Source organism: Alosa alosa, chromosome 14 (genome assembly GCF_017589495.1).
Source record: "Alosa alosa isolate M-15738 ecotype Scorff River chromosome 14, AALO_Geno_1.1, whole genome shotgun sequence".
NCBI classification, from domain to species: domain Eukaryota; kingdom Metazoa; phylum Chordata; class Actinopteri; order Clupeiformes; family Clupeidae; genus Alosa; species Alosa alosa.
Window position 1 is genome coordinate 12,163,971 of NC_063202.1, and position 12,715 is coordinate 12,176,685.

Consider the following 12,715-nt stretch of genomic DNA (forward strand, 5'->3'; position numbering starts at 1 on the left):
GCCAGGCAAACAAACACACACACACACACACACACACACACACACTCCTGCTTTTGACTGTGTAAGCTGCTGTGAGCAGCTGTAAGCAGTCTATTGACCGAGTTTTTGGTGTGTGTGTGTGTTAGTGTGTGCACATGCGTGAGAGAGACTGCACCCAGTGAAAATCTTGAATACTGTATTGTAGAACAGCTTGGCCCAGTCTTTACTGGGGCAGGCACGCCGTAACATGCCAACCCCCACACACACACACCCCCCGAGCCCCAGCCCCAGTTGAATGGAAAATTACATCCCACACAAAATCACTCCACTCACACACACACACACTAAACACCACACCATACACACACATACACACCACCACACACAAAATCACCCAGCTTTATTAGATTTGAACTTTAAGTGAATGTGCTGTCTGAGTATCTGTTTGTGTGTGTGTGTGTGTGTGTATGGTGGGCGTTTCAGCGAAAAGAGGGGGCGTGTTCCGGCGCAAACGGTCCCTGTTGATATTTTGCAGTTTCAGAAAACAATTCCGCCACAGACCAGGAACCTCCTGGTCTAAAGTCAGTGGCGTGAATTCAGATGCTATTTTAAGGGCGCATGCATGGCCACAGGCCTGCAGAAATGAATGCTATGCCCACCGATCTACAGACACCCTGTGCACAGATGGAAACATTCAAAGCCTTGATAATATTTGTCCGTTTGTTTGTGCATTGTTCAACTAAAAATTTAGTAGCCTATATAGTACATCTACATGCAATATCTTTACAACAACAACGCCTAATTACGACCTATTAATTTGGACAACTTTATACAGCCCTATAAAGGCTAAAGTTACCTTTAGTTTTGTTCCAATTTACCGTTGTGTATGGCTTTAAACATCGTGTGCGCTTTAACATCAGCCTATAAGCATTACTCCAGCTGCGCTAAGGTTTTGACAAGCACCACAAATTTGCCTACCTTGTAGCCCATCTGAAATAACTCCAAAACTTTGCTATGTTCCCTTCATCCTTTCGTTGTTTTCAAAAAACGTTTTATATCCATGATGGCCTTGAAGTCTTGAGTATGTGAATTCGCTTAAATAAGCTTATTATGTGCTGTTAACCAGCAACCATAGACAGTAAAAGAAAGCAGCAAGTAGCCTTCGCTACAATTTCTGTAGTTGCTGCGTCCATTTATTGTTATTCTCTCTCCTGCTCAAACAAAAGTTATGCGTGCATTAAGTTGATGATAACATGTTTACAAACTCTACATAAAATAAATATTGTAAATAGCCCACTGTCATGCAGTTAATGGGATACTGTGCAGAGTTGGAAAGTTAGGTCAACTTGGAAAGTGTTTCTAGTTGCCTGTTGGTAAGGTACAGCCGTAGCTTACACCTGCAGGAGCTTGCTTGGGCTTCTGTGTTGCGAACACATTTCCACCTAATCACGGATGTGTTGATGACATAAATTAGGAAATATTAGAGGACTTAATGAGACAAACTGCATGCCGATTCCATTTAACCCAAATGCCCCAGCAGCAGCACGGGAGAGGAGAGGTTATCTGACAGATCAGCATTGTCTATAGTGAGGTAATGTTAGATTTCATTACAAAAATATCACCATGCATTCATAAGCTCGTGATTCAGTGAGAGTGATCCCAAAACATCGGAAAGTGACATTTCTGTATTACATTTTGTCAAGAGGAAAAATCGATAGCAAACTGTTCACAACTGACTATAGCACTGTGAACTGTTCCTGGTTGCGCCTGCAAATCCGCCATCATAATAGCAATCCGCTATGGAACAAGCGTGCCTGTTGTTAAAGGGAATGTGAGATGACGCTCTGATTGGTTTATTGCACATTACGCCCAAACCACACCCATGAATAATGTAGCTGCTACAGACCACCCCATTTTAGATTTGCGTCGGGCGCAACAGTCAATATTCCGCCGGTAAAATAGAGACAGCGCCCAAGATCCGCCCACAAAGCGATTTGCGCAAAGTCAATTGCGTTAAAGTGCAAGATATAGCCCTATGTGTCTTTGTAACATGCCAATTTACTTTCCCAAGGGGAAAAGTAAATTCTCTTTCAACTCTCTTTCAAACAGGCTCATTCACTACCCATGACTGTAACATTTACCTGCAATAGCACTGATGCCCATCTATCATCAATACCACTGATGCCCATCTACCATCTACCATCAATACCACTGATGCCCATCTACCATCAATACCACTGATGCCCGTCTACCATCAATACCACTGATGCCCATCTACCATCAATACCACTGATGCCCATCTACCATCTACCATCAATACCACTGATGCCCGTCTACCATCTACAACAATACCACTGATTACATGTATTAATTTAGTCGTTTATTCATTTAGCAGATGCTTCTATCCAAAGCCCATCCACCATCTACTAGCACTGATGCTACTAGCTACTAGTTGATGCCCAGTTATAACACAGCCTACCTTCAGAGTTGTTTTGCAGGGTCTTGAGTGCGTGGAAGAGATCTTTAAAGCCGTCCAGGCTGCGGTCATTCTGGCTATACAGCAGGATCTTCTTAGCGTCGGTGAACAACCGAGAGATTCTGCAACACACATACACACACACACACACACACACACACACAGAAACAGAAACACAACATGATGAAACTGACAACAGACTGGCAATGGGTCAGGCCTTGGGATTAGCAAATGTTAACACCGAGGAATCTAAAAGTGCTACAGTATGTCACACCATAGTGTCACATCCGCACACACACACACACACACACACACACACACACACACACACACACACACACACACACACACACACACAGACAGATAGGTAGACACACTGGCAGACAGGCAGATAGACTGGCAGACAGACAGGTAGAGAGGCAGAGAAGAGAAGAGAGAGAGAAGAATGTCTTGCTTACATGGAATCGTTGAAATTTCCAACGACCCCTGGTGATTCTCCTGGTGTTGGGTGTCTGAAGCAGGGGTTGTTGGCATTGCAGACAATGCCCTGTATCCATGGCAACGTGCCCGCTGAGGGCATTGCCTTGTTTGGGAAGTGACCTAAGCAAAGACAGCAGAATCCATCAATCAATCAATAATTAATCAGACTGATTACTAATCAATAAACAATCTTTCATCACTCAGGAGCATGAAGCAAAGCCTGAAGGAACGTGGAGCCAATGGACTTGATTTTGGTGTGTGTCGATGTGTGGTTGTGTTTGAGCGGACCTTGTTTGTTTATGATTATTTAAGTCTGTGTGAGTGTACATGTGTATGTTTGGATATGTATGTTTATGTTATGAGTGTGTCAGTTATTGTATGCATGTTTTTTACATGTGCATGTGTGTGTCTGTGTGTGTATGTGTGTGTGTGTGTGTGATGATGAGACGAGTACACCAGAACATGCAGGCCACTAATCAGTGTGTTCCTGTAGATTGTGTTATCTTCCCACTAGCATCAGGGCATCTGTGTATGTGTGTGTGTGTGTGTGTGTGTGCACGTGTGTGATCTTATCGGGGGGCCAACACAGTGATTGCCTAAGCACTATACGCAACCTTTGGTCTAATCCTGACTGTGGGGTGGAACTAGTCTAGTATGTGAAAGTGAGTGTGTGTGTGTGAGGAGTTCAATAAGTAGGTCTGCTATCAGGCAACCTTAAGACTGCCAACTGGCCAGCGGCTATGGGCCCTTCACCACTGATAAGATAACCAGCAGCAGCAGCACCTGGGGCTAGAGCGCACATTAGGTTAGCACTAGCACGCTAGCAGTAGCTATGGGCCCTTCACCACTTATAAGAACCAGCAGCAGCAGCACCTGGGGATAGCGCATGCTAGGTTAGCACTAGCACGCTAGCAGCGGCTATGGGCCCTTCACCACTTATAAGAACCAGCAGCAGCAGCACATGAGGCTAGCGCTAGGTTAGCATTAGCACACTAGCAGAATGCTAGTAAAGCCATAATGGATTTCATCATACAAAAGACTCTGGCAGAATCGACTGCTGGAAAAAAAACTTACATTTAACTTCTTATCTACTGGCCTGAGACAGTGTGGAGGTGGGGGAGCAAAAGACTGGGTGCTTGTGTCTTGTGTCTGTATGTGTGTGTGTGTTTTTGTGTGTCATGCTCGTGTCGAAGATTAAAAAGAAATGAATGAGTAGGAGGCAAAACCAAACAAAAACCTCTAACGGATAACTAAATCAGAGAGCTGATCTGTAATTGGTGGCTGAGAATGCTGCAGGGACCTGTTGAAACATGCCACCAAACACACACACACACAGACACACTTCCCAAGTTGCCTCTTAAACATTCAACTACAACACACACACACTTCTTGAGTCACCTCTTAAGGCTCATCCATTCAAAGGACTTTAACTAAAGCAGTAAAAATCATATACGTTTTAGAATGGTAACCTCCACTCTGCATCATTTCAGAGCAGGGCCGTAGTCACCATAGACTTTATTCAAACCAAAATCAAACCAAAATGTCCCCCCCAATATTCGGACATAGAAAAATAAATAAAGAAAAAAACGCTATAGGCTATACAGGAAACCAACAAAAAACCATCTGAAATGCAATCAAACGTAAATAACGCAAAAATTAGTGATCTATTGATGGTTTCAGAGAGAGTAGCCTACACTGTGAGTGGTTTTTCCTGGAGGTTTTTCGCTTATCGCTTGAGGCGGCGCTATCAAAAGCTTCCTGCACGTACCCTACTGCGGTGCGGCCTGTCAACAATATCGCAAAAGATACCGGTACAATTCTCACAAAACTTGTTGGAAAGGCGTAGCACTATCTAAGGACACCCCATTCATTTTTGAAGCTGATCAGACTCAAGGGGAACTTTGAAGCATTTTCCATATTGTAGCCTATTTTCTCGCAATGATAGCAAAAGTGAAACATAGTGTCCTTTTATTTGAATTTGTGCGTGTCTGTGTCATTCATTTCTTTCACATGTCTTACAACATAAATAATGCATTCATATGCTAGTGCAGTGTTGGGAGTAATGCATTAAGAAAGTAATGTAATTACAGTAATGCATTGCTTTTTGCTGTAATTCAGTAATGTAAGGCATTACCAATACAATTTCAGTAATATTTTACTCGGTACAATTCTCAGTAACTGAAGTTACTTTGCTTTTTAATCCAAAATTGAGAAATGCTCAATTGGCACCAGAGAAGATTATCCAATAATTAAAAAAAGTCACAGTATGCTGGTCCTGGAATTTGATTCCCTTGTTTAGATGACTTTAGAAAGGGAATTTGAGTTATCTCTGCCATTCATGCAACAGATCTAACATGGTTAGGCTATACTTCTCATTTCAAGCAGTGAGAATAACTAAAATGTTGCTTTTACAGACAAAGATCGTAGCCATTATTCTCAAACTATTTGCATTAAGTCTACACCACTGTAAGTGGAAGGAAAGGCAACCAACAATGATGAGAAAGTCAACATACAATTTCTCTATGGCTATATTTTACTATATTAAGTTGTGAGTGACCTTTGGCCTTTGGGGCCTACATTATCCCATGAGCCATAACTGCAACCATTATATTGTTCTTTTGTTAGCCTTTAGCCTAGCTCAGTCATTATGCCATACCACATCACCTCCTGCCGTGTAATGAGCTGCATTGAACACATGGAGATCTATTGAGAACACCAAATCCATATTTCCTGTTATTTTGGTGAAAGTAATGTAAACGTAGTGTAATGCCTTACAATTCAAAGACAGTAATATTGTAATGTAACAAATTACTTTGAGATGACAGTAACAAGTAATAAATAATGCATTACGCTTTTGAAGTAACTTGCCCAACACTGGCTAGTAGTAATGTCAGAAATGAACCGGTTTATAAGCCTCTTAGAAATGGTTGTTGCATCTTGCATTTTACATTTAAATGCGCACTCAATCGTGCATCCATGCAGGCAAAACGTACCACTCAATTGTGGCAACGGCACAAAAGTTGAAAAAAAACGTTTACAATGGCGGTGATAGCCTACAGTTAATGTGAATCGCGGACAATAACCAAAGAAAGGAATTTCCACCTCCATTCACCAAATAAAGGCTGTGTTTCTACATGTTAACACAAAACATTTCTGTCAGAAACCAGCCTATAATGCATAGGGTAACTTGAGGTGAGTCAGACAGAAGAGGGACCTGTCTTAGTAGCCTATCTTGAATCCCATCCCTTTCAAACTAGGCTACCTTAAAATTGTGTGATTAGCCGCCAGAATAATAAAATCAAAAAAATACAAAATATGATTGGGCTATAGGTCCAAACAGCCAACAGTCGACCCGTTTACAGTAATAAGTATGCTGATATGACTTAATAAATACAAATCACAATGAAATGCATTTAATCTTAGTGGTTTTTTTTTGTTGTAAAAATATCTATTGACATATAGGCTAATTTAACAGTATGAGCCTAGTGCACTAGGACATAGCAATTAATGTATAAAACTAATGTAGACATATTGCAAAATGCAAAATTAAATAAATTTAAAGATTTTCAAGTGGAGTTTCAATGTAGATGCAATCATTTGGCATACTATGGCCTCACTTTGGGTCAGTTTTGGCCTCCTTTTGTTTTGATTCTGGCCTGCCTAATTTGGGCCATATATGGGCCGTACATCCCTCCAAAACTCTGCCAAAATGCCAAGCCAGTTTTCACAGATTCAAAATGAATGTGCTATCTGAGTATGCCCAGGGGTTCATAATCCATCCGTGCCTATGTCCGTCAAAAGTTTGGTATATCCTAATTGACTGACTTAACTAATGAGTTGTTTGTGATTTTAATAATATTTTTGCATGGCAGGAAATGTATTGAAATTCTGTTATTGAAATTCACACCACACCACAGATTTGGTCCCCCCCAATGTTGAAATCATGGCTACGGCCTTGTTTCAGAGTGATAGAAACCTGAAAGTCGTTCAGAATCCATCAAATTTTAAAAATGAAACATGAACGCACATTAAGAATATTCCAGAGACTTTCCTTATTATTGGTCAGTATGCCACTAGGTACAGTTTCAGTCTTTATAGTTATAGCTCTTGGTGTGGATGGGCCTTTAGACCTTTAACTACACACACGTACGTGCACACACATACACACACAAACACACATTCACACACCTTGTCCCTTCGTCACTCAAACCCCAGGAAGCAGAAGCGAAACTCTCACTTCCACTTCAGACACAGACACGCTGTGTGTGTGTTTGTGTGTGTGTGTGTGTGTGTGTGTGTGTGTGTGTGTGTGTGTGTGTGTGTGCACGTACGTGTGTGTGTGTGTGTGTGTGTATGTGCACGTACGTGTGTGTGTGTGTGTGTGTGTGTGTATGTGTGTGTGTGTGTGTGCACGTACGTGTGTGTGTGTGTCTGTGATCAGTTGGTTTGTTCCACCAGAGTGCGGGATTCACTCTTAGGTCAAGCTTGCAGGCAATGAAGCTCAACCGCAGGAACCGCCAGAGTGCTGATGAACAAGTGTCAGGGTCACGACACAAGGCTCTCTTCACACAAGAACCGACCGCGTTCCCAAGGTTCTCTTCACACAAGAACCCACCGTGTTCCCAAGGTTCTCTTCACACAAATCCCACCGCGTTCCCAAGGTTCTTGTCACCAAACAGCCCAACACATTCTCCAAACATGTTCCTCTGGCATTTAATAGAGTGAACCAGGTTGACATCTGTGTGTCCTAAAAAGCACGCTGAGCTCCTGATAAAATCTGCTGTGATTACACACACACACACACACAGATATTACTGCCACAGATAACTAGTGTATGTGATAAGTGCCCATGATAAACACACACACACACACACATATCTAGCGTGTGCGATGTGCCCATGTGCCCATGATAAAGGGCCATAAAGTGGGGACAAACACTTAGTTGGTGATCTGCCATATTAGTGTCAATTCCTTTCCTTTACTGTTGCCTAATACACACACACACACACCCAGCTACGTCCAGCTACACTGGCTACCTATGGCGGCCCGCATCAAATTCAAGGCTCTAACGCTTGCCTACAAAGTAGTCTCCGGTTCTGCTCCCACCTACTTGAATGCCCTCTTACAGACTTACACTACCTCCAGACCGCTGCGCCCTCTGACGAACGACGCCTAGCTCTACCACCGGGTACGCTCAAGCCAATCCAAACTTTTCTCATCTGTTGTTCCTCGTTGGTGGAACACACTTCCAGTTCCTACAAGGGCAGGGACATCCTTTTCCACTTTCAAAAAACTCCTGAAGACCCAGCTCTTTAGAGAACATCTACTCTCATAGCAACACTTACAACAAGTCTTACTGATCCTAGCACTCACCAGCCGTTTTAAACTGACAAGTAACTGTTAAAAACAGCACTCACCGACGCACTTATTCTTACTGTACTCTAATGTTCTTTTAAACTGTCCTAAAATTGTGAGAATTGTTCTAAAACTTACTGTTTACCATGTTGTTAATCGCTTTGGTTAAAAAGCGTCAGCCAAATGTAATGTAATGTAATGTAACACACTGTTTGCTTTCTGTCTCGGCTATGTGGTTGGCGAACTGATCAGTTACAGTGTTTTGGTTGTTTGTGTATGTGTGTGTGTGTGTGTGTGCGAGCGTGCGTGTGTCTGTGTGTCCGCGTGCTGGTGTGTGTGTGTGTGAATATGGTTAAGTAATCAGGAAATAACTCTATTATGTGATGGTACAGTTAGTGCTGAATGCTGGATGTGTGTGTGTGTGTGTGTGTGTGTGTGTGTGTGTGTGTGCATGCGTGTTTGTGTGTGTGTGTTTCTGTTCTAAGTATATGAGATTCGTCATGGGTGAATGTGTGCACATTTCTGTGTGTGTGTGTGTGTACGCATACTCACATTCATGTTGCTCGTAGGGTGGGTAGTTGATCCTCACAGCGATGAGAATGAAGAAGATTAAGAGAGGCCAGACGATCTCGACCAGAAGCTGAAGCTGTGAGAGAAACACACACACACACACACACACACACACACACACAGAGACATACTCAAATGTCAGCATTTTTCTTAGAGTGCTGTCTGTAGAACACATTAGGCTCTGTCCCATGAGAGCAGAGAACCTGCTAATAGAGCTTTCAGGGGCTGAAAGCATCCTCCTAACCTTCTTACAACACACACACACACACACACACACACTCACAAACACTGTTCCATAAAAAGCAGTCTCGTTTAAATCCTTGCCTGATATCATAACCCTTTTTGCAATTCCATAGCATGTGTGTGTGTGTGTGTGTGTGTGTGTGTGTGTGTGTGTGTGTGTGTGTGTGTGTGTGTGTGTGTGTGTGTGTATGTGTGTGCGCGTGTGCGCATGTAGGCTGTGTGTTGCAGATAAAGAGGGATGGATAGAGAGTGACAGTGCACGTGTTGATGAGCTAGACTGTGTGTGTGTGTGTGTGTGTGTGCCCCCTGCTGTTTTCCTTGCTAGCACTCTCTAACCACTCAGCATGGTCGCACTGAACTTGGCAAAGCTTTAGCTCTGTTAGTCCCTAAGCAGCCACCATACCGAGAGCCCCTGCTGTTGCTGGGACCTCTGAGACCGGACACCCTGTTGCTACGGCGCCCTGTTGCTATGAACCCGGTGACTTGTGTTCCGCTCTGCGCGTATTTTATCCCCCTGAAAGAACCCGCACTAAATCTCAGCACAAGACTCAAATCCCCTCACTCACTGGCCAGCCAGTCCGATCACGCCACACCAGGGCCTGGCCTCAGGGAGCACTCCAGAACCCAATATGGGCCACAGCAGAACCCAATATGGGCCACAGCAGAACCCGAAGTGGCCAAACTGTGTGAGGTCATATAGCTGCTCAGGGCCCTTAAGTACTTCCCAACAGTAAGAACCAGTTAGTCTCTGTGTTTGAAAGGATTCAAACTCACCCACTATTCACCTAATATACAACTCATCAGCACTCTGATTAAACACTACACTACTCAAAAAACACTGCTCAACCCCCACACACACACACACACACACACACACAGATTAAACCCAACACTGCTCATCCCACACACACACAGATTAAACCCAACATTACTCATCACACAGACACACACAGATTAAACCCAACGCTGATCATCACACACACACACACAGATTAAACCCAACACTGCTCATCCCACACACAGACAGATTAAACCCAACACTACTCATCACACAGACACACACAGATTAAACCCAACACTGATCATCACACACACACACACACACACACACACACACACACACACACATTAAACCCAGCACTGCTCATCCCACACACACACAGATTAAACCCATGGACACTTCAAAATAGGTTACAGAACACTGGGAGAGAGAGAGAGATAGAGAAAGAGAGAGAGAGGGAGGGAAAGGAGTAATTGTGATGCCAATACAGCCCATTAAGTCACACAGAAAGAGCTAACAAGAAAGAGGAGAGAAAGAGAGAGGGGGAGAAAGAGAGAGGGGGGAAAAGAGACAGAGAGAGAGGGAGAGAGAGGAGAGAGAGGAGAGAGAGAGGGGGAGAGAGGAGAGAGAGGGGGGAGAGGGGAGAGAGAAAGAGGGAGGCATTGTGGCTTTACAGAGACCCATTAAACAACAGACAGGAGAGGGAGAGGAGAGAGAGAGCGAGAACACAGACAGGAGAAGAGAGGAGAGAGATAAAGGAGGGAGGGTGATGTGATCTGTCTTACCGTCTGTCTCCGTCTGTAGGTGAAGTTCTTCCACAGCAGGAGGCCCAACTGTGTGGAGATGGACATCTCTCCCCGCTACCTGTGCCGTTCTGCACACACACACACACACACGGCACCGTTAGCAGAATGCACTGAACACACACACATGCGCAAACATGCTTTCTCAGTGTCCAGCGTGAAGCTCAAAGGTAGCTGGACCAAAGAGCAGGAGTCTATCAACCCCGGAGAGAGTTCAGCCTTACTGTTCTACAAGAGAGAGTTCAGCCTATACAGGAGAGTTCTACAAGAGAGAGTTCAGCCTTACTGTTCTACAGGAGAGTTCTACAGGAGAGAGAGTTCAGCCTTACAGTTCTACAGGAGAGTTCTACAGGAGAGAGTTCAGCCTTGCTGTTCTACAGGAGAGAGAGTTCAGCCTTACTGTTCTACAGGAGAGAGTTCAGCCTTACTGTCCCTCTGAGCTGCCTGTGTGTGTGTGTGTCTGGGGTGTGGATGGGGGCGCGGGGGTTAGGTTTCCCAGAGTTCCATAGAACAAAGGACAGTTGAGGGAGGGGGCTGGGGGGACGTCTGTACAGGAGACACTTAGCCTGGCAGGAAGCACAGGGATGAGTGTGTGTGTGTGTGTGTGTGTGTTTGATCAGAGGCCGAGGGGCTGAGAATGTAAATGAGCGTATTCATCCATGTCGCTGGTGATTGAGACTGATGGTTGTCCAGTCAGGCGCCATTGTTCTGAGTGATTACTGGGACACTGCTTACAGGTGATTATATCAACACCTCATCAATGTGTGTCTGGAAGTACATTCCCACTACAAATCAATCACCCATTTGGAATGTCCTACTTGATCTTACTGATGTAACAGTGTTGAGGTTGAGCATAACTTCAACCTGTACTGACCAGAGCAACAGCAAAAGATGTATGCCGTGGGTTTCAGAGTGTTCTCTCAGGCAGCCTGGAACACAACGGAGCGCATGGGCCATTTGATGACACACACACACGCACGCGCGCAAATTCAGAAGAATATGCGAATTGAGGTCCTCAGCAATCTGAAGCGTTTCCTCTTGCGCAACGTGTGGAAAAGATGCGGTGGTAGACCTGATATCGGGCTATCTCGCATTATCTCATAGGCCTACTCTATATACCTAATTACATAAGTGTGTGTGTGCTCTCAGGTGTGTGGGGATGTGTGTGTTCGCGTGTCGGATTTTAACGGTATGGACCGGAATGCATGACGCACTGATTCGAAACCTTGTGAACTCACGCATGACATCCCCGTTATCATCTGCGCGATGATACCTATACCCGGCGCCTGTACCGCTGCACGCAACAGCATGCCCGTTCACACAGTTAGCTCTGCCCCGTTCTCTGGAACTGAAGCTTATCCCTCGACGAATCACCTCCTTTTCTGCCTTTATTGACGGCATCTATTCTCGATTTTAACTTAACTTAGGACCTCTATATCTCCAGACAAAACAACACACAAAAAAACATCTACCCTGCCTACATGAGTAACTCTTAACAAACCCAAATTCTCAGAGATTACTGTAACAAAAAATAACAGTGTGACAAAGGCGTAGGCTACTCACAGCACGGCAGTCGAGTGATCCGGGATGCTTACGGAAGACTATTCCTTCGCCAAAATATTCCCTTCTAACAACCACCAAGTAACGAACAGACAGCTCCAAACATATCTTGATATATATTTGTGTACAATATAGGCCTAACTCTTCACGAGTTTAACGAGTAACTCCTTCAACAGGCATTCCAAGTAAAGAGAACCCTTTGAAAACACATCGATTTTTGTGGACTATGCTTTAGCCGACCCAATGTAAATTACAGTTTACTTTGGAAACCATTTGAGAGAATGTTAAACTTCTGTTTTGAGAGGACCATCGGAGTTCCAAAAAATGAAATAAAATAAAATAAGGCATACGCACCTTACCCCTCGGCACGCGCTGTCTCCTTTTAGATCTTTCGGTATATTTCCTTCAGGGAGAGAAAGCAGACGGCTCACTCTAGCTCTCGCGCACCCCGTCCCGGTGGTTCCTCTA

The 12,715-nt window shown here is 44.2% G+C and overlaps 1 protein-coding gene across 1 annotated transcript in view; it reads right to left on the reverse strand.

Moving 5' to 3' along the window:
* Positions 1–12,707, reverse strand: part of LOC125307636 (phospholipid-transporting ATPase ABCA1-like) — a 42,161-nt gene extending 29,454 nt beyond the window's left edge. The window contains exons 1-5 of the mRNA XM_048263690.1: positions 12,602–12,707; positions 10,670–10,758; positions 8,843–8,936; positions 2,914–3,055; positions 2,459–2,577 (exon numbers count right to left, since the gene is read on the reverse strand). Of these exons, the coding sequence (XP_048119647.1) occupies positions 2,459–2,577; positions 2,914–3,055; positions 8,843–8,936; positions 10,670–10,735 (421 nt within the window). The 5' untranslated portion in view covers positions 10,736–10,758; positions 12,602–12,707. The remainder of the gene's footprint in view (positions 1–2,458; positions 2,578–2,913; positions 3,056–8,842; positions 8,937–10,669; positions 10,759–12,601) is intronic.
* Between the last annotated feature and the right edge of the window lie 8 nt (positions 12,708–12,715).